This window comes from Oryza sativa, chromosome 8, assembly GCF_034140825.1.
Source record: "Oryza sativa Japonica Group chromosome 8, ASM3414082v1".
Classification (NCBI taxonomy): Eukaryota; Viridiplantae; Streptophyta; class Magnoliopsida; order Poales; family Poaceae; genus Oryza; species Oryza sativa.
In genome coordinates this window covers 1,055,977-1,083,789 of record NC_089042.1, presented here as the reverse complement: position 1 = coordinate 1,083,789, position 27,813 = coordinate 1,055,977, and the positions used below count along the sequence as shown (strand labels likewise).

The following is a 27,813-nucleotide window of genomic DNA, read 5'->3' as shown; positions in this document are numbered from 1 at the left end:
AGTTTCTTTTTATCTATATTTATGCTTTATACATGTGTCCAAAGATTTGATGTGATGTTTTTAGAAAAAGTTTTTGGGGAACTAAACAGCCCCTTAATCTACATGTAATCTGTATTTATATTATAAAAAAAAAATTGTATTATCAGACCCATTTTGTATTCTAATTTTTATAATGGTGTAAAGTAAATTTACTCAGAATATTTAAGTATATCAATGTTATCCGTCATTATTAAAGAAGGAGGAAGTATTAAAAGTGTCATGTTAATCTGGGAGTATAGCAAGGGAAGAGTGCTGTATCTCATAAAACATCACTCTAGCTCCTAGAGTGTCATATGGAAGCTTGGAACGTTTTCCTCCATGTTAAGAATTTTTCATGAAAATATGACAATTATAATGGTAACGGTCTAGGCGAACACGGGGAGCTGGCCAACCACAGCTGTAGCAACGTCGGCGGCGAGCACGGGAGTTCTCCTCCGGCGATGGGTCGGGGAACGCCAAATATTCAGACCGGAAGGAGTATATGTAAATATTTAAAAAATAGCATATTAAATTTCTCAAATCAACATCACTATAGCTGCTGGAGTAACATACTCACTCTGTCCTTAAAACTCCTAACTATGCATCTAGACATGACGCATGTCCAAATACATAGCTAGTTGGTTTTTTTTAGGACGGAGGGAGTATGGAGTCTAAGATTATTTTCCTCCATTTTGAGATTATTTTATATGAAAATATGGTAATAAATACAATAATAGTTCCATGGAATTATAAAATCAACCTTGATCATGTTAATCAGCTGAAAATTCTTGTGTACCACTGTGCTCTATTACAAGTTCATCACCATTTACAGAGCATTTCCTGAGGCTTAGAAAGGTGCCCTGATTCCTGACTGGCAACCAAAACAATGAGCTGATCTCAATTACCAGTATATAGGAGTATATAGACTATAGACCTATAATAGTGTAATTGCCTAATGATCTGTATGTGTTCTTCTAAGTTCTAACTACAAAATAACTGGGACTATGATAATGCTCTTCTTCACTTCTTGTATGGGTTTCCTCCAAGGACACGAAGAGAAGGCCGCCCTAATCAGACACTCAAGGGCTTCAGATATGGATAATCCTTTTGCATCCTCTCCTTCGAAAGAATATCATCCTTGTCTTGAGGTGCCCATAAAACGTGAATACCCTGAACAAAATTAGTTTGTCCAATTCATTAGGCACTCAACAAACAGATAATAATACTTATCAGAAAAGTGGTAAAAGTGATATGAGTAACTAGTAAATTCAAGCTGCGTTTTCCCTAGCTTGTTCAATAATATACCAAGAAGCAGTTGTGCTAGCTTACGATTTACGAAATACAAATGGAAATATTCCCCATACCTCAAGACCTGTTTCGGGTGTAGAGTAGAGCTTTGTCAAAGCAACTTTCAGATCTGCAGCGTTTGTGATCAATTTGGGGAAATCCATTGTTCCATCCGTAGCAACAAGAATGGTTAACTGGATGATTTGGAGATCAGAACAAATCAGTCATTAGACATCAAACAAATAAGAACGCCATTTTTTTTGTCAAGAAAGTGTCCTTTTATCATCATAATCAGCAGATCGATGGCAAATATTTCAAGAAGCATTTCACAAAGTAACAAGTCTAACATACCACTATATACTCGTTTTTGCTCCCATCCATCTTTGTAGAGTATTCTTTATTTCTCTTAACGCCTTCCAAATTAGAAAGCGTTTCTTCATCAAATTTGCCCCTTTCTTCCAACGAAATTTTCTTAAAATGACCATTCCAAGAGTCGCTGTCTTTTATATCAACCTAAAATAAATGGTTCAGCAAAATTATACGATTCAGTACGTAATTGCAGTGGGCGGAACATACAAAGGCTGTCAAATCGAGGGAGAGAAACTAGAAGCGAACACAAACTATGTCTGTCAGTCTACCAAAAGAATGTTAAAACTGTTTTTATTTCTTACTGATAAGCTTGTAGAGATGCAGTAATCCTTGTGGCGGTGCAATGAAGATATGGTATCTGAAATAAGATGAGTCACCAGAACATAAAAAATAAGCTACCATGATACATTGGACAATTGATAGTGGTCATAAGTATCTAAGTTATATGAAGTGTTAACAGTAACATTATTTTATAACCTTATTATAGGTACATTTTACCATCTCCTTCGGTCATCCCGACAAAAAAGAATATTTTACCATCACTTTAATACTAAATTGAGTCCTATGCACAAATAGATTAATTTCTGCAAAAAATGCTATTACTTGATAGTAGTACTTCTTGAACAGATCTACATCCATAAGCACACATGGAAAAACATGCTCAATATATATATCTCTGAACTTTCTGCAAGGTGCGTGCCGTGTGTGGCCTAAGCACAAATATATATTTCCCCTTCCTACTCCTAATGATCCATAAAAGTTGCCAACTAATCCTATATGTGGAGCTGATTGCACACTTGAAACCCTCATTAGAGGGCAACCTAGATAAGAGACTGACGTTGTGACTTTGTTTATCTTCAGATTCAGAAGCCAGGATATTATTCCGGTTTAAAACAGTAAAACTAACATACTACTCCCTCCGATAATAAATATTTGGCGTGAATGACTTTGGCTACAAAGTTTGACCATTTGTCTTGGTTCAATAAATTTATGTAAATATTATTAATTTTGTTGCTACTTGTCTTATTATTAAAGACATTTTAAGTGCGATTTATATTTAAAGCTACTAGCTAGTGTCAAATATAATCCATCTGCAATTAAGTAATTAGCATGGAACCACCAAAGCAGAATTCGATGTGCAAGAATTCAGAATAAATAGATTCTTTTTTTTTTGCGAGGAGAATAAATAGATTTGATGTGCAAGAAATTCAGAATAGGCATTACCGCTCAGTATGAACTTGTACCAACGTCGGCTAGAGCCTTGCACCCTCTCAGCAATCCGGTTCAGATCCTTCTGGAACGACTTCGCCGCAGCCACACCACCCAATGCAATCTAAATTGCGAGTAACAGAGACGAAGATAGATCATCCAATCAGTATATATACAATTTTGAATCAGTGATCGATCACTGATCATATCAAGAAACCCAGTCTGAAACTCTGAATTGCTCATGGACACTCTAAGATCAGATTCAGAGAAATTAACCTGAAGCTTGACCACACTGATGGTCCTCGGCGGGGGGATGCTTCTCTTGATGAGGAAGATGAGGCCGAACACTAGCCCACCGACGCCGAGCACCACCGCGACGCTGATCCAGAACTTCTCCCACGGGGTCAGGGCCACCGGAGGCGGCGGCGGCGGAGAAGCCGCCGTGCCGACCGATTCGTGAGTCTCCAGATCTGCGCTCTCCACCACCACCACCTTCTTCTTCTTCGGCGGAGAGGAGGAGGAAGAAGACGATGACCTCCATGAGTCGCTGCTCGAGGACCACGAAGAAAAGGAATCGGAGGACGACGAGGAGGAGAAGGAGGAGGAATAGGAGGATGAGGTGTCCGAGCACCCGCCCATGGATCCACCGGACAAGGCGAGCGCGGCGTGCGGGCTGGCCACCGCGGCAGCGGCGGCGGCGGCGGCGGCGAGCAGCGGAGCGGGATGGTCAGGTGGGTTCCGGTTGCGCGGCTCGTCCGAGTCGGGGAGCGCGTGCCGATCATCACACGCGACGGCGAGGGGAGTTACCGGCGGAGGACTCAGATGGATCACCGAGGCGGCGGCGGGTGACCGGAGGAGGAGGAGGAGCGGCGCGGAGGGGAAGCGGAGGTAGGGTTTGGACGGCGGCAGCGGCCACGACGAGGGCGAGCGGCATGGCGCTGTGGAGAGGAGGCGCGCGGCGATCGCCATTGCCGTGGTCGAGAAGGAGAGAGAGACAGAGCGTTTAGGGTTTAGGGCTTAACGAGTGAAGGCTGAATACATACTGGATTAAACGAAGCCTAATCCATTCAAATGTATTAAAGAAACTTATCCTCGTAGGATCATCTGTTATATATTCTTCTATGACTTAATAGAAATAATATGTTTTTTTTTTACAAATCATCATCAAAATCTTATATGCATTGGTTCTGGTTTGGGCTCAGATCAAGCTAATAAATAATGCACATCGCAAATTTGAGTCAACGATCATGCATATTTTCGTCAACTTTGGGTGGAGATTTACAACTAGGATTCAATAATTGTGTTTTCTTTATCTTGTGTTGGTGTCTATTTTGTGCTCCGAGTATTGTTAATTTCGGAGTGTGTATTGTGAACTCTATGGTGTGTGTTGGTTGTTGAATAAGTTTGTGTAATAAGTGGTTGTAGCTCTTTTTAAGTGAAGCATGATTTATTTCCATTATCTAAAAAATTAACATAAAGTTAAGTGAATATGCATTTGATTAAATTATTGTTGACGAAAAAATCGAACACCCCGACCTAGGAGATATGCTTAGCTCCAGTGCAGGTCCAAATATGATGAGATGTGGGCGTGTCAGTCAGTTTGATCCTGCAACTGACAAGATATGCAAATAGTAGATCAAAACAGCCGATCGGCTGACAAGCCGATGGAGTAGTTCTAGCCGGTAGCCAATAATAGTCGATGCTGATACCAGCCGATAGCGATAGGGTTTAAGCAATCGGCTATATGTCCAATGTAGATAATGATATAAAGGCAATCGACTGATGATGATGTAATAAAATAACAATATAATCCAGTATAAACCAATCAGCTAGCAATGATATGATAAATAAGCATCGATCCGAAGGTTAAAGCACACATTGTCTAGAGGTCCGATGTCATGAAATCCACAAGATTAGATTAAACAGTGAAACCTTTGTTGTCATCGGCGAAATCCAACTTATATGTATGTGCAATCCTTATGAGCCGATGCAACGTCCAGATAACTCACCGGCTGAAACCCCGATGAAACCCTTATTGGCATCAAGAAGTAGGCTAGAGATTATGGTTCTAAGCATGACTTAGTAGATCAAATTTAACTGATGCAGCACTAAGTATGAAAAGAAACATAATATCTAGACAATCAAGCAGTTGACTGATTTTTAGGGTGGTAGATGTATGAGCTAATCTAATCTAGCAACGCGATTTAGCCGATATCGGCAGAAACCCTAAAATGAGAAGCAGCCGATAGAGCTAAATTGATATGCTAAGACTAGATTAATAGAGACATATGATAAATATGTAGGCAAATATATCATCCAAACTAGAGCAATCCAAGAGGTCGAATGTACTGATGCAGCCTTAAATAACGCCGATGTAGATGAGACAATTGCTTGGGCCGACGGAACATTGGACTTATCCCTTCGCCGGAGATTGAAGATGATGCAGCCCCGCGTCGGGTGCCAAGTTCCGCCAGAACGTAAAAAACAAAAATAGAAGTAAAAAGGGTGGCGATGCGTCGAATTGTATTGATCATAGAGATAGATTACATAGACCCCGGGTGTACATATTTATACCCATGGGTTGATACAAGTCCTTGTCGGACAAGAAAGAAACTAACCTAAAGATAAAAGGAAAATATAAAGTCCTTATTGGACACTAAACACACTTTCCTAAAGATAAAAAGAAACTAACAAATTATTCCTAATTAATAGATAAATTGCCATGCCGTATTCTCTTTAAACTCGGTCACTTAGAGATAAGCTTCCTTTAGTAGATTGATTTCCTTAACCGAATATAGCAGGAATCCGACTATTGGCGACTTGATAACTCCCATCGGCTGATTCCGAGATGCTACAGCCGATAATGATTCTAAGCCGATGATGTCTTTGCCGATTACCAAATTTCACTGTTAATAATTATTGAATAATTAAAGTTTCGGAAAGACGCAATTTACCATTATTGTCACTGCTCCAAATTATTTAGTGTGTCTTAAATAAGATATTCTTGCCGTGATCCAGAAAATTCAATTGTAAATTCAGTATGATGTGTCAGAAGTGTAAGAAGCAGACAAGTAGCAGCAGTCAATCTGTTTGTTCGTTTATGTTTCTAAAGAACAAATGTCACGAAACCCATGTTTTATGGTTGAAATTACACAAAACTAACTACTGTGATTAGTAACACAAAACCCACCGCTATACATGTTGAGCACACACTAATTTAAAATTTGAGCAAATTTCACAAAACTACGGGTATTTTGACCAAATTATCACAAAACTACAGATTTAAGGCGTTGTATCACAAAACTAAAGATTTAGCACCAAATTTATCACAAAACTACACATTTATGCTTAAGTATCACAAAAATGCATATTTAATATTGAAGTTATCACAAAACTACAGCTTTTGAAGTTTAAATTTATAGCACAATTGTTATGTTGGAGCTATAAACATTATTGCTTTGTGACTAAATTGGTTCTAAACATGTAGTTTTGTGATAATTTAGTTACTAAACATGTAGTTTTGTGACACTTCATCTTAAATTTGTAGTTTTGTGATAAATTTGGTGTTAAATGTGTAGTTTTGTGATACACTGAGTTAAATCTGTAGTTTTGTGATAATTTGGTCATAGTATCTGTAGTTTTGTGAAATTTACTCTTAAAATTTTAAAATATAGACCGTATATGAAAATTTTAAGTTGATTTTGTATTAAGGTTGTTTGGTTTAAGTACTCCCTGCTACTTTTAAAAATGTTATTTTAGGTATGATGAAATTAATTGAGATTTGAATATGAGTGGGTACATAGATCGAACTGACATCCACCTCTAATAAACTCCATATAATTCACATTTTTTTGCATGCAAGTAAAACAGCAAGAACAAAGTTCCTATCCCTTAGTATTATTAGGATCTTCTTGTACTGACGGTTCTTTTGGCTCTCCAAGCAAAAGTTGCTTCTCTTCTGACTCTCCAAACAAAATTTGTTTGAATTTTGACTCTCCAAGTAAAAGTTGTTTTGACTCTCCAATTAAAACTTGTTTTAGGGGCCTCAGATATGGATAGTCCTTTAGTAGCCTCTCTTCTGAAAGAGCATCATCCTCTTCTTGTGGAGTCCATAGAATTTGAACACCCTGAAACAATAGGTCCAATATAGTTAGGATTAGGATATGATTAATTTGAGAGTGAATGATTACTCACAAGAATTAATGAGGTTGCATTGCAGGAGATGCAGTATCCTTAATTTTAAATATTGGTTGTGTGTTTGTGTGCCGATTGTCAGAAATCAGATATGTAAACCATTTTCATTTATTTAAAAAATTGGTGCATATATATAAGATAAGAGGACGTGTAAATGAAATGAATAACATGCATGCTAATATACCTTAATTTCACTTGCATGTATACCGTTGAGCATTCCCAGTACTAATCGCAGATCATCGGCGCTTCTGATTTGGGGAAACTTCAGTTTTCCCTCAGCAGCAAGAATAATGGTTAACTGCATGATTTGACAATAATCCCCAAACAAATATCTTAGTAAAAAAGCATGCCTCAATCGATCATTAATTAGATATAGAGTTCCAAGGCAACCACTGACGAGAAAAAAAAAATCCTGTAAGCATATATGCAAGCTTAGGAAAATTTTGCATACCACTATGTACTCTTTTCTGCAGCTTTCAGGATTTTTGGAGTATTTTTTACTTATCTTGATTCCCTCCACGTTAAATAGAGTTTCTTCATCAGTTTTGCTCCTCTCCTCAATAGAAATCTTATCAAAATGCTCCTCCCAAGAATCGATTTCGTCGACTGTTTTTTTCACATCAGCCTAAAATTAAATGTACACCCAAATAACAAAACACGGTGAGTTAATTCACAGGGTCATAAATTAGTGGAACACAAAAACGTTGCGTTTGTCTCGAAATTAAAGGTTCTGAAAATTGTATATTTTTCTTACCGATAAGGCTGAAGAGAACCAGTAATCTTTCTGACGGTTCAAGGAACATATCGTCTCTGCACAAATGGGGCATGAACATATATAAATTTCTCTTCTACTCTAAGTATCAAATTGTGCAGTGTAGAATCAATAATGTATAACAGCCGACTGCAAGAATGAATTTAGGGTTTAGAGAAATCAACAAATCGCATTATATTACCCGTTAACATGAATTTGTAGCGACGCTGTTTTAGTAGTGTCCACCTTGGCAGCAATCGTATTGAGATCCTTTTGCATTGTCTTTGCCAGAGCCTGCAACGCTACCTGAATATTGTGACAATTTACAAACCCCCAATGATATTAGTGATACACAATAATTGGGACAAATTAAATGCAATTAGATCACTGATCAAAATGGTCTAAATTAATACGCTCTACGTTCTTCACAGTTGACCGGCATTATTCAACTTTGAACATTAATAATTTTTCAATTGGTTAGACTACGATAAACGGAACTTTACGCTAGCTTGTGCTTACGATGCAACATAATATCATGACATCATTTTTAAGTATTTACTCCCTCCATTCAAAAAGTCTAATACCTATTTCTTTTGGCACCAAGACCAAGGAATATAATACTCATCCACCATGTGACAAAATTAATGAACATGCAACCAATAAATACAAAAATAGCTTTTTAGGTTTCGATCAACCATTTAATTTAACACATAGTGATAACAAATAGAACTTAAGACTTTTGGAAAAGCCATAGAATGGAATAGATATTAGACTTTTGAATAGAGGGAGTATAAAATAGTAAATTTCACAAAATTATATATAATTTAATCAAAATATCAAAGTATACTTTAGATTTAATAAAGTATCGTATAATAAAATTACAGATTTAGTAACGAAGTTATCCAAGTATACTTTAGAGTTTATATCCATATATAACACTATTGAGTTTATAAAAGTTATAGTTATATGATAAAACTGATATTAAATCTGTAGTTTACTAATTAATATGATATATTAATAAATCTATAGTTTTGTGAAAAAATATTGTTTAATATGTAGTTTTCTAATATACTTTTTTAAATATGTAATTTTGTGATAGATTGATCAAAGCAGTGGCGGATGCAGGATTAAAATAAAAATGGGGCGAAGATGCTCATCTCAATAAGAACAACTAAACGCAAAAATATCATATTTATGTTGTAATCATATAAACATATAGTATAATCAATAAATTAAGGCAAACAAAAAAACAAAAATGATATTAAAATAAAGTAATAAATTTTGCGCCATACATAAAAAGATAGATATTAAAATCGTAGACGCGTGACAAAGTCAGTGGCATATAATAGATTCTCTCAAAAAGATACTAGTAAACATATCAATTTGTAAATATGAATCAATTCATAAAGAATGGTTGATAGATATCTTTTAAAAAATAAATATATGAGAAGATATCGCATACCCAGAATAAGATGATTATTATTTTGCTTAGAAGGGAGAGAGAGAAAAACATTAGGCACCTAACTATAGAAGGGGACGGGGGTGAGCAGTGTCGAGAAATTGACTCAGAAAAGCATCACATACGCAGGATTAAAATTAGACACTTTGGCTGCTTATTTATGGGCCAATTATGAATTGGATGTGGTGGTAGGCGGCCCAAGAAGAATATGGAGGGTTGGGGCGGCACGGGTCGTAGCTGGGCCGGCCGCCCAACCCCGCCTAATGGGTGGTACCGCCCCTGGATCAAAGTATTTGTAGTTTTGTGAAATTTACTTATAAAACAATTTACAAAAAAGGTGACCAGTTCAAAATTTAAATATGAATATTGAGGGATTAAGGTTATAAACCAATTGAATTTAAACTTTAAAGCTAGGTTGGGTATTTTTGTATGGTCGATAAACTCACCTGGAGCTTGACGACGGTAGTCTTCTGGTTGCTGGCCAAGGTGCAGAGAAAGATGATAGTGATACCGACGGCGGCGGCCAACAGCACGTACGGACATATAGGGCAGCTGGTGGTATGGGCCGCCGGAGTCGGCGGCGATGATGACCTCGTCGGTGATGGCGGGTAGTAGTGGTAGTGTCTCACCGACGGAGATGACGACGACGACGACGACGATGACGACGAGTAGGAGGAGGGGGATGGGGAGGTGTCGCGGCCGCCCATGACGCCCCCGGACGCCGCGTGCGCGGTGCGCGGTGTGGCCGCCGCAACGACGGCGGCGGCGGCGCCGAGCAGTAGTAGAGAGAGATCAGTGGGCCCCTGCTTCGGGAGGAGGCGCCCTCGCTCGCCGCGAACGCGAGGGTAGGCGGCGGCGGTGGCGGCGCCATGGCCGCACGACTGGGCCAGAAGAGATGGCGGCGGAATACAGTCGACGGTGACGGCGACGGCGAGGCCGGCGGCGCGCGGCATGGCGTTCTCGCGAGGGGGAGCGGCGAAGGGCGGCGCAGACCGGCGGCGATCGCCGTCGCGAAGCGGCTGGGAAGCCGAGGCCACTGCATGGTTTGGTTTAGATAGCAAGGGTTTGTTCAAGAGCGATCTGTCGTACGTAATCACCAGTAAATTGTTCCGACAAATTAGCCCAAAAAATAGCTAATCTCGCGAAAATTAATTACTTGTGTGTCAAGCAAATAATTTGCTTCAAGATTCGTGATGATGACTACAAGTCTATTTGGTTCTCTATCCTACCAATTCAATAGTAGTACCAATATCTAGATTAATTTTGGCACTACCAACTCTTTCGATATTGGTAATTCGCGCGTACGCGCGAGATCAGCAAGTCGCGAGCGTTTCGCGACGGCAACGCCTCAGCTTCATGTCTGACATGAGCCTGCTGGGCCTAGTGACTTTTCAACAATGATTAACGATGATTCAATAGTGACACACTCAATTAGTAGTAGTATATGCTAATTGTAATTGGAAAACCCACTGCATACATACATACATTGATTAGAACATTTAACTAAACTTTTTAACATAAGATTTAATTTTAAAATTGAAAATTTTAAAAACTTTCAACTCAGAATTTGAAAACTTTCCACTCAGCATGTGAAAACTTTTGATTCAAATTTGAAATTTTTCAATTCAGAATTTGAAAACTTTCCACTCAGTATTTGAAAACTTTCGATTCAAATTTGAAAGTTTTCAACTCACAATTTTAGAATTTTCATCTCAAAATTTTAAAACTTTCGATTCAAATTTGAAAGTTTTCAACTCACATTTTTAGAATTTTCATCTCAAAATTTTAAAACTTTCAACTCAAAATTCGAAACTTTCAAATCAAATTACAAACTTTCAAGTCAAATTTCAAAAACTTTCAACTTAATTGTTGAAACTTTCGACTTAATTTTGAAAACTTTCAACTTCAATTTCAAAAACTTTCAACTCAACTTGAAAATTTCTATGTCAAAATTTTAAAAAGTTGAAATCAAAATTTAAAACTTTCAACTCAAATTTCAAAATCTTTTGACTACAAATTTAAAACTTTCAATTACTTTTCTAAAATGATTGGTAACTGAATTATTTATGTTTGTTACGGTTTTAAAAATAATACTAATAACAGTAATTAACACTAATTATCATAATTAGCGGCGGCAGCGCGCGGACTAGTCGTCAGGGGGACGGCGCGGCTGCGCAAGTTAAGCAGCGGACGCGCACGCGCCTCCTAGGAACCCCCAATTCTTTGGTAGGATAGAGTTCATATAATATGTGTTTGGTTTGCTACCAATATGCTTTTTATAGTGAAGAAAGTTCTAGAGTACTACCAAATTAGGTATGGGTATTGCCAATGCATTGGCTCTAATCCAAACCAATCAAACTACTATTTAAATTACCAAACAATTGGTATGGCACATTTTGAAATCAATCCAAAATGGCCCTAACATGTGCAGCCGGAAACAAACACGAGATTCAATCGTAAATTCTACTTTATTTTGGCACTCGTTAGTTGTGCGTTTAGATAAAAGATAAAGTTAGGCCATGAACTACAGGAAAACTATTGGCACATGACTAATGAAATTTTAATTATTATTATAAACTTGAAAACTCGATTTATATTAAAATGACTTATATATAGAAAGATTACATATGAATGCACCGTTTATTAGTTTGAAAAACATGCTAACGAAAACCGAGATAAAATTTATACCTTAATCAGAAAAATAATGAAACTTCAAAACACAATTTAAAATGCATCGTTGAGCGATTTGAGTCAGTTTCTCTCTTATACCGTCAGACCACTGTTCCGTCCACCTCCCATTTCTTTTCTTTTATCCCATGGATTTGTTTCGGTCCAACAAACTATTTCTTTTCTTTTATTCCATGATTTCTTTTATTCCATGAGATTTGTTTCGGTCCAACAAAAAGTACCTCAAGTTACCGGTATCTCATGGTACCAAATCGTTTCCGATCGTTGTTTCTAACAATGCCCATCCTACCGAGTTAAATCCAAATATATATGCTTCATATATGTGTCCAAATTATATAAATGTTATTTAATTTAGATGATGAATAGATATCAAAACGTCCTTTATATATAGTATGAAACAGAGGAATATGCTTTTATAATGCCATTACCAAACTATCGGACATGCATGGTATATCTGTGGCTGTTGTAAATTTACAAATTACAACTCACATATTAGACTTAGTGGCGAATTTCCATATGCTTGTGAACTATTTAAAAATCATTCTCATTCACAAAGAGGAATGAGTTCGTAAAATGCTTCTATAAGTGAATGCATTCAAATCATTACACCTGTCATTTTTTTTTCAGTATTTCATTTCTTTAAGAATTGAGATCTTGCTACCGTGACTACACCATACTCCCTCCGTCAAAAAAAAGTCTACTTATGGCTATATATGTGGACATAAGCTATATCCAGATACATAGCCAGAAGTTGACTCTTTTTTTTTTACTGAGAGTAGCACCTATGACATAACTTTTCAAATCCCCGATGATTCTTCAAGTAGTTGCTGAATCTTGGCATTCTTTTGTAGATTCTTAGTTGGACTGCTTAGAATCTTGGTCTTCCTTTGTAGATTCTTGGTTAGACTGCTTAACATCAGTCACATTAGCAACTTCAATAAAATATTGGTCTTGCATTACAGATCCTTGGTTAGACTGCATAGTTTCGGTCACACTAGAAACTGCAAAGGAATCTTGGCCTTCCGTTATAGATCTTTGGTTAGATTGCTCGATTTCAGTTACACTGGCAACTCCAAGGGAATCGGATTCTTTCAATAAGGGCTTAAGATATGGATAGTCCTTTAGTAGCCTCTCTTCTGGAAGGATATCACCTATCTTTTGTGGAGTCCATAAAACTTGAATACCCTGAAACAATATGTCCAATGCAAATCCAATTAGGAATGATTGAGTAAGCAAGCATTTGACAAACTATTACTGTTCCCTAATCTCATCTGTAGAAGCATCTGCTCAAACTTAAGAAAATTATACCTCAATTTTGTTTGCATGTATAGAGTTGAGAATTCCCAGTACTGTGGTCAGATCAGAAGCGCTTCTGACTATGGGGAACTCCAATTTTCCCTCAGCAGCAAGAAGAATGGTTAACTGCATGATTTGTCCAATCATCCCAAGATCATATATATGTTAAAGAATGTAACCAACATGCCTCGATCAAAAGAAATTCATGTGTAAATGCATTTGATAAGCCATGGAGAGTTTATATATACATACCACCAGATACTCGTTTTCTTTTCCGAGGCCGGGTTTCAAATATTTTTTCTTCATCTTGATTCCTTGCACGTTGTATAGAGTTTCTTCATCAAACTTGCTCCTCTCCTCGATAGAAATTTTATCAAAATGTTTCTCCCAGCAATCACCCCAGAAAAGCAGTCTCTTTTGCAAGTCAGCCTAAGTTAAAATGGCACGCCCAAATTACATGAGGTTTGTCATCTCAAAGGGAAGAATTAATTAGGTAGGAATAAGAATGTTATATATCGCCAAAAGAGTAATAAAATTGTGTAAATTTCTTACCGATAAGCTTGAAGAGATGCAGATATCTTTGTGACGGTTCAAGGAGCATATGGTCTCTGTACAAATGGTGAGCAAGGAACATACATAAACAAAACTACCAAGGAATGATAAACAAGCTAAGCTAGCAGTTTTTTTAAGATAATGGATAAAATCCAGCCTCTATATCCAAAGTGGATATACACAGCCAAAGCTAAGCTAGCAGTTGATGTATTAGTGATACAAATTGTACATATCTACTAGAGACATATATGCAGATTACAGAGATACCATTGTTGGATGATTGTTGAAATGTTCTGCACACACATGCGCATGAAAGGTCAAATATAAATGACCTATCTAGCTATGATTGAAGAAAGAAGAACAAAAATCGAGTTCAGTTCAAGATATCGCCACTTCACAGCTGCGGTCTGGCTCTTGAGATACCTATATGCTACCCCAAGCTAACTTCTGTTGAAGTTGAATTGGGTATATACCATTTGATCAGAATTGCAGATCAAATGTATATCTAATCGCAAATTGCAGTATATATAGAATCAAATGTATAACTGAAAAAGAAAAGAAAGACTGAAGCTGATGACTTTAAAGCTAAACAAAAGACAGACTTCAATTCAAAGCTAAAGAAAAGACTGGTTACGAACGTAGGATGCATTAACCATATATAGGTGCAAACAAGAATTTAGAAACCGCATTACCGGTCAACATGAACTTGTCCCAACTCCGGTTGGAAGTGTCCACCTTCCTAGCAATCCCGTTGAGATCCCTCTGTATTATTTTTGTCAGCCCACGAAATGCAACCTGAAAAAAAATTCAGACAATTTAATCGCAAACCCCCAACGAGATTAGTGTAGCGATAGATGCATACATACCAATTGTGTGACAAATGCAAATTAGACTATTGAAATTGTGACAATTACAATATAAGATTAGTGAAATTGTAACAGATGAAATTATATTTTTGCTAGTCTCTATAACATCAAATTAGTTCAAATGAATCCATTTTAAATATATCCTTATGGTATATTTATTTTTAGATCAGTAAAATTGTGACAAATACAATTATTTTTAGCTCTACTACCGGAAAATAACTAATTTTTGTTAGCTTAGTACTACAGGGAACTTGAAACGGCGAAATATGCAATATTTTGTGCTAGATTTGGGGAGAATATTTGGCACGTACGAATCAACTGCAACCCAACAAACTTCACACACAACCCATATGAAGCACTTCTTGAATGATGGAGTAAGGAAACACGCAAGACCAATGCAATGAAAACACTTCATATGCTATTATCCTTAGTCACTTTGAATTATCCTAAGTCAACTCCCTTGAAATTTGATCAATTTTACAGAAAAAAATATTAATAATATCTATAACATCAAATGAGTTCAAATTAATCCATATTAAATATATCCTTACAGTATATTTATTTTTAGATCAGTAAAATTGTGACAAATACAATTTAGATTAGTACTGATATTGTGGGAGTGGATTTTCATCCATCGAGGAGATATTCTCTTGTTATTTGCATGTCATTCAAATAATTATGCAAAAATTTGAAAAAAAAATTGAGAAAATGTATTAACATGTGATATATTACTCCACAAATATGCAAGTTCAAATTCAGCTTCTACATCTCGCAACGAAAAAATAAATTAAACTACAACTAGTTAACGTATATTCTTAGTCAAATTTGTTTTTTTCGTTGCGAGATATAGAAGCTGAATTTGAACTTGCATGTTTGTAGAGCGATATATCACATGTTAATATATCTTCTCAATTTTTTTATAACCATTTGAATGACATGCATACAATGAGGGGATATCCCCTCGAGGGATGAAAATAGTTTCCCCTCATATTGTGACAGATGCAATTAGATTAGCACGTGATCATCAATTCAAAGCTAGGTTGGGTGTGATATGGTAGACTAACTAACCTGGAGCTTAACGACGGTGGTCGCCGACCTGGGCCGGAGGAGGTGAGCGGCGATGTAAACCACACCGCACGCCACGTAAGCCCCAACGCAAGCCACGCCGTACGCCACAACCACGGCGCCCGCGACTATCACCGAGATGACGGACTCGTCCTCCCGCGACGACGGCGACGACGACGACGACGAAGAGGACGACGACGATGACGACGACGACGACGTCCTCCTGCAGTAAGATGATGGGGACGACGAGCGGCGGCCGCCCATGACGCCGCCGGACGCCGCGTGCGCGTCTCGCGGGGTGGCCGCCGCGGCGACTGCCGCGCCGGCGGCGGCGGTGAGCAGCAGGGAGAGCTCGAGAGGGCTTCTCCTTCCGCCGGCCTCATGGTGGGAGCTGCTGCTCCCGGAGGAGGAGGAGGCCCCCTCGCGCGCCGCCATGGCCGCCGCCGCACGGCTGGGCCAGAACAGGAGGCGGGATCCGGGCGGCGGCCGCGGCAGCGACGGCGTCAATGGCGGCGGCGGAGGCGTGCTGATGCATGGCGTTCTCGCGAGGGGATGGAGCGGCGGAGGGCGGCGCATACCGGCGGCGATCGCCGTCGAGAAGCGGGCGGTGAGCCGAGGCCACGTCATGGTTGGGTTTAGCTAGCTAGCTAGGGTTTGGGAGCGATTTGCCGTTTGCGCGTAATCACCGTAACTTTGCCCTAATAATCTAATCTACTGCAAAAATTACTTGTGGGTCACGCCATTAATTTGCTTTGAGATCGGTGATGACTTATGACTTATGAGTGCACATTCGTGATGACTTTATAACAGAAGATGAAAGGGATGGCAACTTTGCCGCGGATACCCGACCCGATTTGCATGAGCGTTGGTATTATTTGTGATGTTAACTGATATAAAAAGTTATGATGTAATTCAAATTATCGTTGATAACTGATCTCTACTATTATAAAAATTAAAGATGTTTTTGCCGGTACTTTTGATACGTCATCTGTGTTTGAATCGGTTTTTAAGTTCAATCGTTTTTGGAAATACAGATCCGTGTTTGAGTTGGTATTTAATTTTGTTCATTTTTAGAAATACAGGAGTCGTATAAGAAGTCTCTTTAAAAAAACTTGCATGCTAACTTGAGACGATCGAACCCCTAATTGCGGTTGATGATTTTGTAAAAAGAATATGAATTCCCACAGTGAATTTTCACCTTAGCTAAACCATACAACAATAATAAGATTAAAATATCCTTCACCCGTTGCAACGCACGTGTATTTTTCTAGTAATTTGATAATTTTTTTATTTTATTTCTTTTTATTAAATTACCTATCTTTTGAGTTATTATTTATGTGAGATCCCTTGTATACCCACTGAACAGGCAGGGAAAGTTTTGCTCGTTAACTTTAGTGGGTAGGGTTCGGGTGGGCCAGGAAAGTTTTGCTCGCTAACTTTAGTGGGTAGGGTTCGGGCGGACGGCGTTGGGTATGGTTTTACTCTACCCGTGCTATACCCAAACCATTGCCATCCTTTAATTGCATTCTAAGGTGTAAATATTTTCTATATGGTAGTATATAAATAATATAGACCATCTTAAGGTCCTAAAATTGCAATTAAAGGTGTAAATATTTTCTATAGACCATCTTAAGGTAGACATATTTTGAGTGAAAATGTTTATCTGACTGTAGCAATTGCATGCTAACAAAAGTACAGAAGCACACATTGTGAAGTCATAACTCATAACCTTCCTGAGGCATCATGCAAACGTGAATTAATTTCCACGTCATCATTATTAGTGTTAGCTTCGGCCTTATATGAAGTTCGCTGCAATGGCCAAACCTTACCCCACGTGAACAGCAACAACAAAAAGGAAAAGAACTCCACAGAAAAATGGATGAATTGCAGCAAAATGCATCCAAGAGGATAGCTGATTGAATAAACTACCAACTGATTCAGTCTCTGGTTCAAAAGCACCATTCTTTAACGCCAGAATTTACAGGGTTTAAATTTTGATGGGCGGAATGTACGGATCAAACTGGCAATCATGAGAACAACTAGTTTGACTAATGTACTACCTCGAGTCACATAATGCAGAGGTCGTCTCAAAAATATTTGTGCGGAACTGAGTCGAAGTCATCGTAATCGAATCTTCCACCACGCTCTCTTCCAGTCTGCATCAAATCCATAAACTTAGGAAACAGTGGGCAGTGACAACGAAAAAAAAAAAGCTGAAACCTTTCTGATGAAAATCTGAGCTAACCTTCATTAAATATGCAGGATCGCACGAGATGTTCTCATCAATAGAAGACAGCTTCTTGGACAAAGCCATCAACCTGACATACATATGTTTTGAGACTGAATCATCTGATACAACTCAAAAACGATTAATGTTTCATTCATATTAATTTCCAACTCAGCTTAGGGGTGGCGCACTATTAGAAGGATATGCAGTTATGCTGACTAAGTTATTGGTAGCTTCTTTTCTTTTGCTTTATTCCCTTCTCTTTTCTGTTTTACTGTTATGCTTCTTTAGATTTATTTGAAAAATTAGGCTGTGTGCACCTAGTGTGCCGGCAATGTAAAATTTTCCATTATCTAAAAAAAACAGCCAGTACGCCACCAATTTAACTAAGAGTAAACTCAGAAACTGAGTATGAAAACAAACAAGGTTGCCCTCTGGCCATGATATACCTCAGTGAAGTTCTCCAAAATCATAAGGTTGCATATTGTACTAGATACGATTTTTGTAAGTGAAAGCTACATGCAATGTGCCAAGAGCTGAAGAGCAGCACGAAGGGTCCTTGATTCTCTTCTCTTGGCACCTTGCGTACATGCCCAAGATATACGTAGCAGTCAAGAGTGGTAAACAGAAGACACATACCTTTGAATAGACGAGTCAATATGCTCAACCATCTCACAGCTTTTATATTGCTCAGGATCTTCATGAAAGCTGACCATCCCATCCTTCTGGTTTATGGTTGCATGGATCTCACCATCTTCAATCTGGATTGGCAAAAAGTAAAAATATGTGATAGTACAGATAATGTGATCAGACTGTATGGGGCAAAAAACACCTACCATCCTAAGCACATGCATCTCAGCCTCCTTCGGGGTTTTAAGTTGAACAGAGCTGGCAATATCCTCAAGCGAAAGAGTCAAGTAGGTCTGTGTCAACCTCTGGATGTTTCGCTTGTACATTGAGGAGAGCACTTGCTTCACAAGTCCAAGGTTGTTGTCCTGAAAAAGAAAAAAAAAACAGAGGAAAGGAAGGAGGTGGTTCAGATAAATCTACAAATGGGTTTGCCATGCAGAACTGTCAACAAAATAATGCGTAGCACGTCAAGTAGATAGCAACTTAAGTACAGTTCCTGATAAGGAAATAGATATAGTAAGGAGGGCAGCTCAAGCAACTGACAAAGGAAATACTCACCGATTGAAACTTCTCAGCATTCAGCTGGATATACTCCTCTAATTCAGAGTAGTTACCTTTGCTGTAGCATGTTGACAGGTCAACATAAACCTGAAATAAAAGAACAGCGCAGAGCACTAATGACTTCAGAAGCAACCTAAAAAGGGTGTATGCAGTTAAACACTAAAAAGGATGAACTTGCATCAAGAGCAAAATTTAGCCTTTATATCTAGGGTGGCATAGACGGTAACGTAGAACATAAAAATGTGAGCATTGCCTCTAGTGAGTAAAACAAATGTACTTGATACCGAGAACAAACTATGCAGCAAAACAAAAAAAGAAGGTAAAGCATTGACCATGCCAAAAATGAATCAAAAACCACTAAATCAAAAACCAAACGATGAGACAAAGCATGGGGCATGGCTAACACTTATAGCATTACATTAAACAGCATGCGACTATCAAGCATACATTCTTTCATGGGACAGATGAAACTAGGATTCCCTGAATATACCTGAGCATGATTTTTGAGGTTCCTTTGAGCAGTTGAAGATGTGTACTTTGGAAATGATGGAACCTGTCATTTAAATGGCATAAATCTCAGCTTGTAATCCTCCTTTTTATATAAACTATTGAACATAACAACCTATTAGCATTGCTATGGAGGGGCAACCAGTAAATTGGAGAGAATAAATCTTTTGATGAGCACATGTAGAAATGTCCAGCTTATAGCTCATAATACAATTATGAAGATTATATACCACATCAGTTCAACTGGCAGTTCTTATACCACAGGATGATCTATCAACATAACAAATTTTAGGAGATCTGAGCTCTCATTAAAGACCAGAAGCTAAAGCTGAGTGCACGTGTGCAAATTCGACATTTTCGGGAAAACTAAATATCCTGATACAAGAAGTGGGAAGAGAATGCATGATCAGAAATTTAGTAGTGATAAACTAACTAGAGTAGTATATCTCTGTCTATCAAGGTTAAACCACCTGCTTATGGATTTGGATCCCTATGAGTTGGGTACCATACTGCTTTTCTGCTGCCAATTTTTAACCCATTTACAAAACCGTAGTTGTTTTCATTTGAGAGCCCAAAATATTGGACCAATTAAAGATGGCAACACTAAGATTGTGATCACAATTCAGCGGATGCAAACCTAGGCATCCAGCCTATTATCCCATTAACACAGGAAAAAGGACAGTACCCAATTAGCTTGGAATTAGAGGTTGACTAAACTTATCTTTCATCACCTGTGTACATGTTCCTATCATTACATGCATTATACTTTGTTTCACAAGCTTACCATAAATATAGACTCACCTTTATCTAGCAATGGTATCTGAATTTCTCAACCATATATCACATATGTTTTACCACAAATCTTATCTTAGCCAGAGCTGGTGTATATCAATTAGAGAGCACCAGATCGCTGGTCAAAGCTAAGGAAAAACAAGCTTTCCCTAAAAGTCCCACAATTCCACACACTAAAGCAGCAGAGGACGCAAAGCAGGAAGTGGTGAACATACCTGCCCATTCTGAATGAGCGAAACTAGGATGTATTTCTTGTAAGCTTCAACAGCAATAGCATTCAATGATGACATTGGGACGGTAACAGCCTGTAAAAATGCATAACATTGTAAACACTGAACCATTAAACATCAAACACAAAATTAACATGTTTAAAGCCTCACATTGTGAAGAAAATCCAGTGCTATAGTGAACTTCTTCAGCCCAATGTATATCATTCCCCTGCAAGAGAAGGAAAACCGTTAAGTAAACAAACGGTACATATTAAAAAACCATAAAGGATAAAGCACATTCGTCCATATACCCATAGTAGCAATAGAGGAATAAGTCCTTTGGCTGATCAACTTCGAGTATGTCGTCTTCCAGGACGCTTAGGCCAGCCTTGTACTGCTTCGCAAGCAGGCACAGGAGAAGGTAATCCGCATGGATCGGGGTCAGCTCTTCAGACGAAGTCTGAATCTTGCGGATTGCCGCCCGCAGAGGGGCAATCCCTCTAATCGGCGCGTTGAGCTGCATGACCTCATTCTTGAACACCCTACACACACTCAGAACTGCACATACAAAATACAAATCGAAGAAAAAAAAAGGTGGAATGTTTAGTCCACGAATAATGTTCTAGTACTAGTAACGAATAATCGATGCATGACAGAATTAGATAGATTCGATTTGATCATTGAACAGCACGCACACTTATCAGGCGCCAAGCGTATCTGCTCCGCCGAGCAGGAGACGAGGAAATCGGCCGTGGTGACCAGGAAGTCCCCGCCGCCCTGCGCCCTCAGGTTGGAAGCCGAAGACGCGAACGCCTCCCTGCATCACGGACGAAACAACCCCCCGCAAGGTGGGGGAAAAGTAGATTAGCGCGACGGATTGGATTCGGCGAGCATACGGGATTAGGGTTTTCGCGGACGGCGGCATCAAGGGGACGGGACTCACAGGAGGTAGAGGAAGCCGAGGGAGTGGGCGCTCGGGTGGAGCTGGGCGAGGAAGGGGAGGAGGGCGGCGGAGTGGGCGCGCAGGGGCTCGCCGTCGGCCTGCCGGAGAAGGTTGTGGAGGTGGGCCAGCTCCTCCCCGCTCCCGGAGAGGCCCTGGATGTGCGCCACCAGCGTCTCCACCGTCTCCATCGCCGCCGCCGTCACCGCCGCCGCCGCCGCCGGGAAGTGTGGGGGTTTTGCTTGCCGTTCGCGTCGCCGCGGTTGGGGTTTGGTTTTCTTGTGCTGCGGCTTCCTCTTCGCGTCGACCTGTTTGGTTGGATGCGGAGAGATTTTGATGGCGAGATCGATTTAATTGTGCGGGGATCTGGACCGTCCGTTTGAGTGGGGGGGTGTAATCTGTGCCGTTTGTAGCAGATTCAGATGTGATCTGACAAAATCGAATCCAAATATGCTTCGAAAGGAAGTTTGATTTTTTTTTTGTTATTCAAAACAGAAGTTTGAATTTGCAGATGCTCGTGTGCATTTGAATCATAAATTCACTGAACTGGAGGTGGTTTCGCCTGACAATATATGGAGAAACTGTACATCAATTTCCTGTGTAGCTCTTGCATGTGAATGCAAGTTTTACAAAAACTGACGAAATTCCTACAGTCCAAACTGGAGGTCAAACAGTCCACAATCAGAAAACACCTTGAGTTGAGATAGAAACAGAGGTTCATCATGAACAGCTACCAAACTGGAATGCAGATAGTCACTCCACAATCTCTGTTTTACAACTATTCTCAGTGCCCAGGTGACCTAGCAAAAATGGATATTACACAGGAAACTGTATTCTTTTCCAAAACTTACAGACGCTTCCAAGATTTCATCGGCTTCACTGATGGAATACTCAAGAACTAAGATCAAAGCAGGAGATACGATATATCATCTATGTAAACAAGACAGTATAGAAGAACTGATAAGGAGGAAAACAAGCTGGTATACTTGCACTCGCAAGTCCAGTATTCTTCATTACAAACATATAAGTGCGTCCGCAAAATCGCTTACATTTATATCTATGAAAACAGAGAGACAAAAATGACAGCCGGCTGACTCCTCAGAAGTCAGAATCCACAAACATAGGATAGGAATACTACATATGTTGCAGGCTAGGATCACAATCTAGATCCTTAGACTCAAGTTCTTTGATCTTTCTCAGACAACACACAAACGATATTTACATAGTGAGTTTGTGCGGCGTCGGGGATGCATCCAGATGCTGGAGATGTAGGGCAGCGACAAGTCCCTGCCATGTTTCTCCAGGGCGAGCTGATGTCTTCAATTCCATAAGTTTTCTCTGTTTCCTGTAGTAGTCTTCCAGTAGCTTGGTCTGCATATTGAGAGTTTCACATTTAGAGTTTATCATGTTACTGTACTACAAGAACAAAGCTAGAGAACTCCATAAGAACTAGTATCATGCCTCACAATTCCTCTCAGAGTTTAAACTTCTTGTTTCTGAAAATGCAAGTTTTTAGGGGTGTGCATATAGATGGCAAATTGGCAATCTTGCCCATGGATCCAGGTACCCGCGGGCGCTGTGCCCGATGGGCATGGGTTCGATTTTTTGCCCAGGGGCACGCTCGACCCAAGACCTTAGTGGGTGCCGCCAGGTTTTCTATTTTGCCCATGGGTAACCCATGCCCGACCCAAGTTTTGTATATCTATGGCTGATTTTTGGCCCCATCTCTCCCTTGGCCCATTCGGTTATGGGTCGGGCATGTTCCTGCTCCGTCCGTGCCCAACCCAACCCAACCCATTGCCATCCCTAGGTATGCAATCAGGTGATACATAAAGCAGGCCTCATTGGGTGCATGGTGCAATGCAAAGCTCATCAGATCAATGCTAGTAATAGACCCAATAAGTTTGGGTGGCCTGAAAATACCTGTTCAGCATAAGCACGCATCTTCTCCATTCTCGAGTCCTCCAGACCTAAAACTGCAGCATGTTGCACCTGAGAAGGCCATGTACAGCTCCCAAGGCTCGGATTACGGTCTGAAGACGCAGTTTTGCTAAAATCAAAAAGCTGTCCACAGTGGGGGCAGATGTCACCACCAAACCGCCTCTTCATAAAACAGTTATCAGCACATTTGAAGTTCAGAACCAAGTCGATATCCACAATCTCATCGAGAATCTCCTGAAACATTCAAAAACAGACAGATCAATGAAATTAGTAACTGTGTTGGACATAACTAAATTCAATACATCTAATGTCAATGCTAATTACATGATACCGAGAACTTTGTTATTTAGTTCAAGCAGACAAGGCAAACAGGAACTTACCGCCTGCATATGAGTGCGTGGGATCCCATCAAGGATGAATCCAGTTTCACCCTTATTGTATCCCTCCTCAAGACGCTTCGTCAGCAATCCAAATATAATGTCCTCGGGCACAAGTTTCCCTTCATTCACCGAATTTGCAATCTGTCCATGTCAAATGCAGAAACAATTCAGCATATTCCAATACCCTGAAACACTTGTTGTATAACATATCCCCAAAGCCACAAAATTTCCATTCAGAATATATATCTTTGCCCACTTGTGAAATGGTTCTCAACTTGTCAAACTGCTCTACCCAACTAGCTGATTAACCAAGCCATATATGGTTCTCAACTTGGCATTGTCTGCGATGATAACTTGAGAAGCTCTACCGAATACTACCTGAACTATCAGCTGTTCAGGGAAAGCTACAGGAGAGCCAGCCAAACGAAGGTACAACAAAGAGGGCAAAATGGGAAGCCTGCAAAAGAAGGCGGCCGCCCGCCACAAAGATTCCAAGATCGAAAGTTCCAAACTTTACGACGTGAAACCCTAATTGTGTGGAATCCCCGAATTGCCCCCATGGCATCGTGTGGACGCAAGCAAATTACGGAGATGCCCCCGCAGCCATTCGTGCAGAGGGGAGGACGCTGACCAGGACATGGCCGCCACACGCCCTTTCTCTCAGCATCATGCGATCCATTATAATTTACAAGCACCAGAGAAATCGAAGAATCAAAGAGTAATAATGCTGTTAAACAACGCTCGGAAATTGTTTGGTTTGCCAATTTCGTGGGGAATAAGGAAAAAATAATGGATTTGCTTGCTCTGGTGAAAAGTTGTGGCTACGGACTTACGGAAAAACATGAGGCAAATATCGAAGATTTCGTAATGATCCAAAGATATGTGACAAGAAATTTCCAGAAGCACTCCCAAAGAGTGGCCAGGAAACGCAGGAATCTAGCCTACTTTATGATTAATTGAGCAAAAGCCTCGCGGAAAAGCTCAAATTAGAGTTAGAGATTCGCCTCAAGAAAAGTTTCCAAAATTGCTGGGAGAAAGAAACCTTCCAAAATGTGTGGCGCGATTCCGACTCGAAACGACATAATCAAGCGAAAAAAATATGTGATCGCCAAATCAATCGAGGGGACAAACTCAAATCGCAACAAATTGAAGCGCAGAAACATCGATCGAGGAAAAAAAAGAGTCGTATAAAGAAGCGGGTGGCTTGGAGCGAAATGCGGGCGAACCTTCTTGTAGAGAGAGGACGCCGGGCTGAGCTCCTGCCTGACGAGCGTCCCCATGGAGATGTACGGCACGGCGAGCACCTCGGCGAGGCGGGCGGCGTGGGCGTGCTTCTGCGGCCCGGGCCTCCCCATCACCACCCACTGCGGGCCACCGCCGCCGCCGCCGGTGGGGCACATCTCCGCGACGGGCGCGGACTCCCGCGCCCTCGCCTTCTCCTCCTCCTCCTCCCACTCGGTCCAGTACGCCTCGTCCTCCATAGCCGCCGCCGCCGACGCCCCCATCCTCCGTGCGGCGGGGGCCAGCGCGCGGGCCAGTGGGGACCGCGCGGCGCCGGCGAGCCGCAGGACGCCGGCCATTACCGCGGGCGGCTAGGGTTTGCAGGTGTAGGGTTTTTGGGCGCTGGTGGATGCGATGCGAGCGCGTGGCGGCGCGGGGAGGAGGAGGAGAACGAGAGGGTGGTGGAGGTGAAGAGGAAGAGGAGAGCCATTTCTTCGGAGAGAAAAGCGAAGATGGCTTTCACATGGGCCGACATGGTTGTGGGCCTTAAAACAAAGGGAAGTAAAAGGGCCGGCGTGTCGGATATGGACCGGCCCATAAATAAAAACTGAGGGCAAACTACATAGGGGCATACATAACGATATACTCCCTCCATCTACTTTTGATAATTATATTTCATCTTGGCATAATGACCAAGGATAAATAATTATACCTATCATTTATTTAAACATAAACAAGCAATTCATTAATATTTACATTTCTCGATGCCTATGCAGTGTGGACGAATGGAGAGTCACGCATTAAATTCAAGAAAGTCATTAAAAGAATAGGTAGTTGGATTGAAATATGTCTATCAAAAGTAATTTCTTCATATTTGAAAATATCTCTATCAAAAGTAGATGGAGTAAGTACCATTCTAACATAATAACTTATGTGTGGTAACGGTAGTGTGACGTAAGCGCAATATCGGTATTGGATCTAGTATCATGGTACCATACACGATACTCATAGGTACCATTATGAGGTTAGCATGGTTAGCTATTTCGTTGGAACAGTATTACTGTTTTATAATGTTTTAATTTTTTTATGTAAGAATTTTAAAGAATTTTTGGGGGAATTGAACTGATTCCTAAAAAAACATGTAAAATTCATATGAACAAGTCCTAAAATGTTTTTCAAATAAGCGCTGATTCACTCTTAAAAAATTAAGCGCTGATTCGGCACACCAATGGCTGCATAATTACACTTACACGCCACTGATAAATAGAAAAATCCTACGAATTCCAACGTTTGCCGTGGATGAAAGAAACCAAGAACAGGAACACGGCTAGCTAGCCATTCATCGATCGATGTGCTAAGTCATCGTCATGAGCTCGTCGTGATCAACGCCACGACGGCGGCGGCGGCGAGGAGGCGAGGCGGCCGAGGAGGGCGGAGAAGTCGCGCTCGGAGCAGGGGATGGTGAGGCCGCCGCCGCCGCAGTGGTCGAAGCCGTACTCCTCCTCCACGCTCTTCAGCAGCGCCACGAACGCCGGCTGCCTCAGGTACGCCGTCGGCACCACGAACCTCGCCCGAGCCTCGCCGACGTACACCGCGAAGTGTCCCCTCGGCACGTCCCTCGCCGCGCCGCCGCCGCCGCCCTTCCCAGCCAGGTGAAGCCTCTCCATGAGATGCTGCAGCTTACCTCCCATTCTAGCTCACTCTCTCACAGCTGCAGCTAAGCTTCACTGGATCACAGATTCACTGTCACTATGTCAGTCTGAACTCGTCCTTGCAGTATTTGCTACAGTGATAGTTACGGCAACTGATAACTGTCTGTCTGCGCACTATAGTCTCTGAAACTCTGAATTTTCGATGTGAATTCTTCTGAATTTTGCAGCAGGTCGACAAGGGTGATGCCGTATATATAGTGCTCGTTTTAGTGCAGGGTTAAGACTAAATGGAATTAAGTGTTTCTCAAGGTTTATCGTGGTGATGACTGATGACCAAGAGACAGTGTCACATGATGGTTCTCTGATGTGTTCCTTTCTCACTAGAATGAGACTGGATTTCTATGAGGACTTTTAATGATTATAATCCCTTGTATCAGCATGCCCACATATGCTGCTAAAATGGACTCTTGTTGAGCTTTCATGTCATCCCTTGTGAGAAGTCCTGGTGCTTTTTCAAATTCTGATGTTTGCATTTCAGATAACATACCTAACTAACCGATTGTCATAGTCTAATTTTTCAGTCAATCATTTTCTGAAAGAATTTTTTTATTTCAGTTCTCTGTCAGTGCAGGGTTCAGTAGTTTGCTGATTTTTCTTTTTCTTTTTGCAGAAAGTAGAAACACTAGTACTTTTTTAATGAAATCCACGCAAGACGCATATCCCGTCGCGCGACAAACACGAAAAATATATCAATATCAATGGCCATTCCAATATAAATCCTGCATAAAAAAAAGAACTGGTGGTGGCCGTTCGTTCACGTCACAACAAAACCGGCTCACTTGGCATGCTGCATGAGAAAATGCTTGTTGTTTAGCCAGCATGCTGCTGCTGCAACAAGTGGACATGCAGATGGACCCCCAAGTGTGCAAAATTTCAATTCAACTCGTGTACAAATACTCAGAGACATGGCCGTATGGGTATCCATCCTCATGTGCTTGA

At 40.5% G+C, this 27,813-nt stretch overlaps 6 protein-coding genes across 6 annotated transcripts; all 6 read right to left on the bottom strand.

Moving 5' to 3' along the window:
- Nucleotides 1-764: 764 nt before the first annotated feature.
- Nucleotides 765-3,944, bottom strand: LOC4344536 (FLUCTUATING-LIGHT-ACCLIMATION protein 1, chloroplastic). Its single transcript, XM_026019933.2, has 6 exons — nucleotides 3,160-3,944; nucleotides 2,899-3,007; nucleotides 1,977-2,032; nucleotides 1,657-1,818; nucleotides 1,383-1,499; nucleotides 765-1,188 (listed from the first exon to the last, which is right to left on the bottom strand). The coding sequence occupies exons 1-6, from the start codon at nucleotides 3,850-3,852 to the stop codon at nucleotides 1,090-1,092; spliced, it is 1,236 nt and encodes a 411-aa protein (XP_025875718.1). The 5' UTR covers nucleotides 3,853-3,944; the 3' UTR covers nucleotides 765-1,089.
- A 2,738-nt stretch (nucleotides 3,945-6,682) lies between these two features.
- Nucleotides 6,683-10,291, bottom strand: LOC136351398 (FLUCTUATING-LIGHT-ACCLIMATION protein 1, chloroplastic-like). The gene is made up of 6 exons (XM_066303473.1): nucleotides 9,734-10,291; nucleotides 8,031-8,134; nucleotides 7,832-7,887; nucleotides 7,529-7,702; nucleotides 7,262-7,375; nucleotides 6,683-7,010 (listed from the first exon to the last, which is right to left on the bottom strand). The coding sequence occupies exons 1-4, from the start codon at nucleotides 10,238-10,240 to the stop codon at nucleotides 7,698-7,700; spliced, it is 672 nt and encodes a 223-aa protein (XP_066159570.1). The 5' UTR covers nucleotides 10,241-10,291; the 3' UTR covers nucleotides 6,683-7,010; nucleotides 7,262-7,375; nucleotides 7,529-7,697.
- Nucleotides 10,292-12,478: 2,187 nt separating this feature from the next.
- LOC112936168 (FLUCTUATING-LIGHT-ACCLIMATION protein 1, chloroplastic-like) lies at nucleotides 12,479-16,416 on the bottom strand. Its single transcript, XM_066303861.1, has 6 exons — nucleotides 15,758-16,416; nucleotides 14,516-14,618; nucleotides 13,824-13,879; nucleotides 13,524-13,700; nucleotides 13,284-13,397; nucleotides 12,479-13,160 (listed from the first exon to the last, which is right to left on the bottom strand). Exons 1-6 carry the CDS (start codon nucleotides 16,379-16,381, stop codon nucleotides 12,831-12,833), a joined length of 1,404 nt encoding a protein of 467 aa, XP_066159958.1. The 5' UTR covers nucleotides 16,382-16,416; the 3' UTR covers nucleotides 12,479-12,830.
- Nucleotides 16,417-17,640: 1,224 nt separating this feature from the next.
- LOC4344535 (COP9 signalosome complex subunit 3) lies at nucleotides 17,641-21,942 on the bottom strand. The gene is made up of 11 exons (NM_001422889.1): nucleotides 21,624-21,942; nucleotides 21,376-21,497; nucleotides 20,992-21,238; nucleotides 20,852-20,909; nucleotides 20,687-20,776; nucleotides 19,663-19,725; nucleotides 19,170-19,259; nucleotides 18,818-18,976; nucleotides 18,621-18,742; nucleotides 18,000-18,072; nucleotides 17,641-17,910 (listed from the first exon to the last, which is right to left on the bottom strand). Exons 1-11 carry the CDS (start codon nucleotides 21,809-21,811, stop codon nucleotides 17,842-17,844), a joined length of 1,281 nt encoding a protein of 426 aa, NP_001409818.1. The 5' UTR covers nucleotides 21,812-21,942; the 3' UTR covers nucleotides 17,641-17,841.
- A 640-nt stretch (nucleotides 21,943-22,582) lies between these two features.
- On the bottom strand, nucleotides 22,583-25,625 carry LOC4344534 (probable adenylate kinase 7, mitochondrial). Its single transcript, NM_001422888.1, has 4 exons — nucleotides 25,168-25,625; nucleotides 23,942-24,082; nucleotides 23,544-23,795; nucleotides 22,583-22,991 (listed from the first exon to the last, which is right to left on the bottom strand). Exons 1-4 carry the CDS (start codon nucleotides 25,519-25,521, stop codon nucleotides 22,839-22,841), a joined length of 900 nt encoding a protein of 299 aa, NP_001409817.1. The 5' UTR covers nucleotides 25,522-25,625; the 3' UTR covers nucleotides 22,583-22,838.
- A 667-nt stretch (nucleotides 25,626-26,292) lies between these two features.
- Nucleotides 26,293-27,001, bottom strand: LOC107277215 (auxin-induced protein 15A). The gene has a single exon (XM_015793669.3). The coding sequence runs from the start codon at nucleotides 26,851-26,853 to the stop codon at nucleotides 26,545-26,547; it is 309 nt and encodes a 102-aa protein (XP_015649155.1). The 5' UTR covers nucleotides 26,854-27,001; the 3' UTR covers nucleotides 26,293-26,544.
- Between the last annotated feature and the right edge of the window lie 812 nt (nucleotides 27,002-27,813).

Coding starts and splice junctions, on each gene's coding strand:
- LOC4344536 (XM_026019933.2), bottom strand. CDS start 3,852: ATGGCGATCGCCGCGCGCCTCCTCTCCACAGCGCCATGCCGCTCGCCC. Junction 1,500..1,656: donor GCAAAAACGAGTATATAGTG/GTATGTTAGACT, acceptor CAAATCATCCAG/TTAACCATTCTTGTTGCTAC. Junction 1,189..1,382: donor CACCCGAAACAGGTCTTGAG/GTATGGGGAATA, acceptor AATTTTGTTCAG/GGTATTCACGTTTTATGGGC.
- LOC136351398 (XM_066303473.1), bottom strand. CDS start 10,240: ATGCCGCGCGCCGCCGGCCTCGCCGTCGCCGTCACCGTCGACTGTATT. Junction 8,135..9,733: donor CTACCGTCGTCAAGCTCCAG/GTGAGTTTATCG, acceptor CACAATATTCAG/GTAGCGTTGCAGGCTCTGGC. Junction 7,888..8,030: donor CTACAAATTCATGTTAACGG/GTAATATAATGC, acceptor CCATTTGTGCAG/AGACGATATGTTCCTTGAAC.
- LOC4344535 (NM_001422889.1), bottom strand. CDS start 21,811: ATGGAGACGGTGGAGACGCTGGTGGCGCACATCCAGGGCCTCTCCGGG. Junction 18,743..18,817: donor AGATGCATGTGCTTAGGATG/GTAGGTGTTTTT, acceptor TTGCCAATCCAG/ATTGAAGATGGTGAGATCCA. Junction 17,911..17,999: donor ATCCTGCATATTTAATGAAG/GTTAGCTCAGAT, acceptor GATTTGATGCAG/ACTGGAAGAGAGCGTGGTGG.
- LOC112936168 (XM_066303861.1), bottom strand. CDS start 16,381: ATGACGTGGCCTCGGCTCACCGCCCGCTTCTCGACGGCGATCGCCGCC. Junction 14,619..15,757: donor CCACCGTCGTTAAGCTCCAG/GTTAGTTAGTCT, acceptor ATTTTTTTTCAG/GTTGCATTTCGTGGGCTGAC. Junction 13,701..13,823: donor GCATCTCTTCAAGCTTATCG/GTAAGAAATTTA, acceptor ATTTTAACTTAG/GCTGACTTGCAAAAGAGACT.
- LOC107277215 (XM_015793669.3), bottom strand. CDS start 26,853: ATGGGAGGTAAGCTGCAGCATCTCATGGAGAGGCTTCACCTGGCTGGG.
- LOC4344534 (NM_001422888.1), bottom strand. CDS start 25,521: ATGGCCGGCGTCCTGCGGCTCGCCGGCGCCGCGCGGTCCCCACTGGCC. Junction 24,083..25,167: donor CGTCCTCTCTCTACAAGAAG/GTTCGCCCGCAT, acceptor TGACATGGACAG/ATTGCAAATTCGGTGAATGA. Junction 23,796..23,941: donor CACGCACTCATATGCAGGCG/GTAAGTTCCTGT, acceptor TGAATGTTTCAG/GAGATTCTCGATGAGATTGT.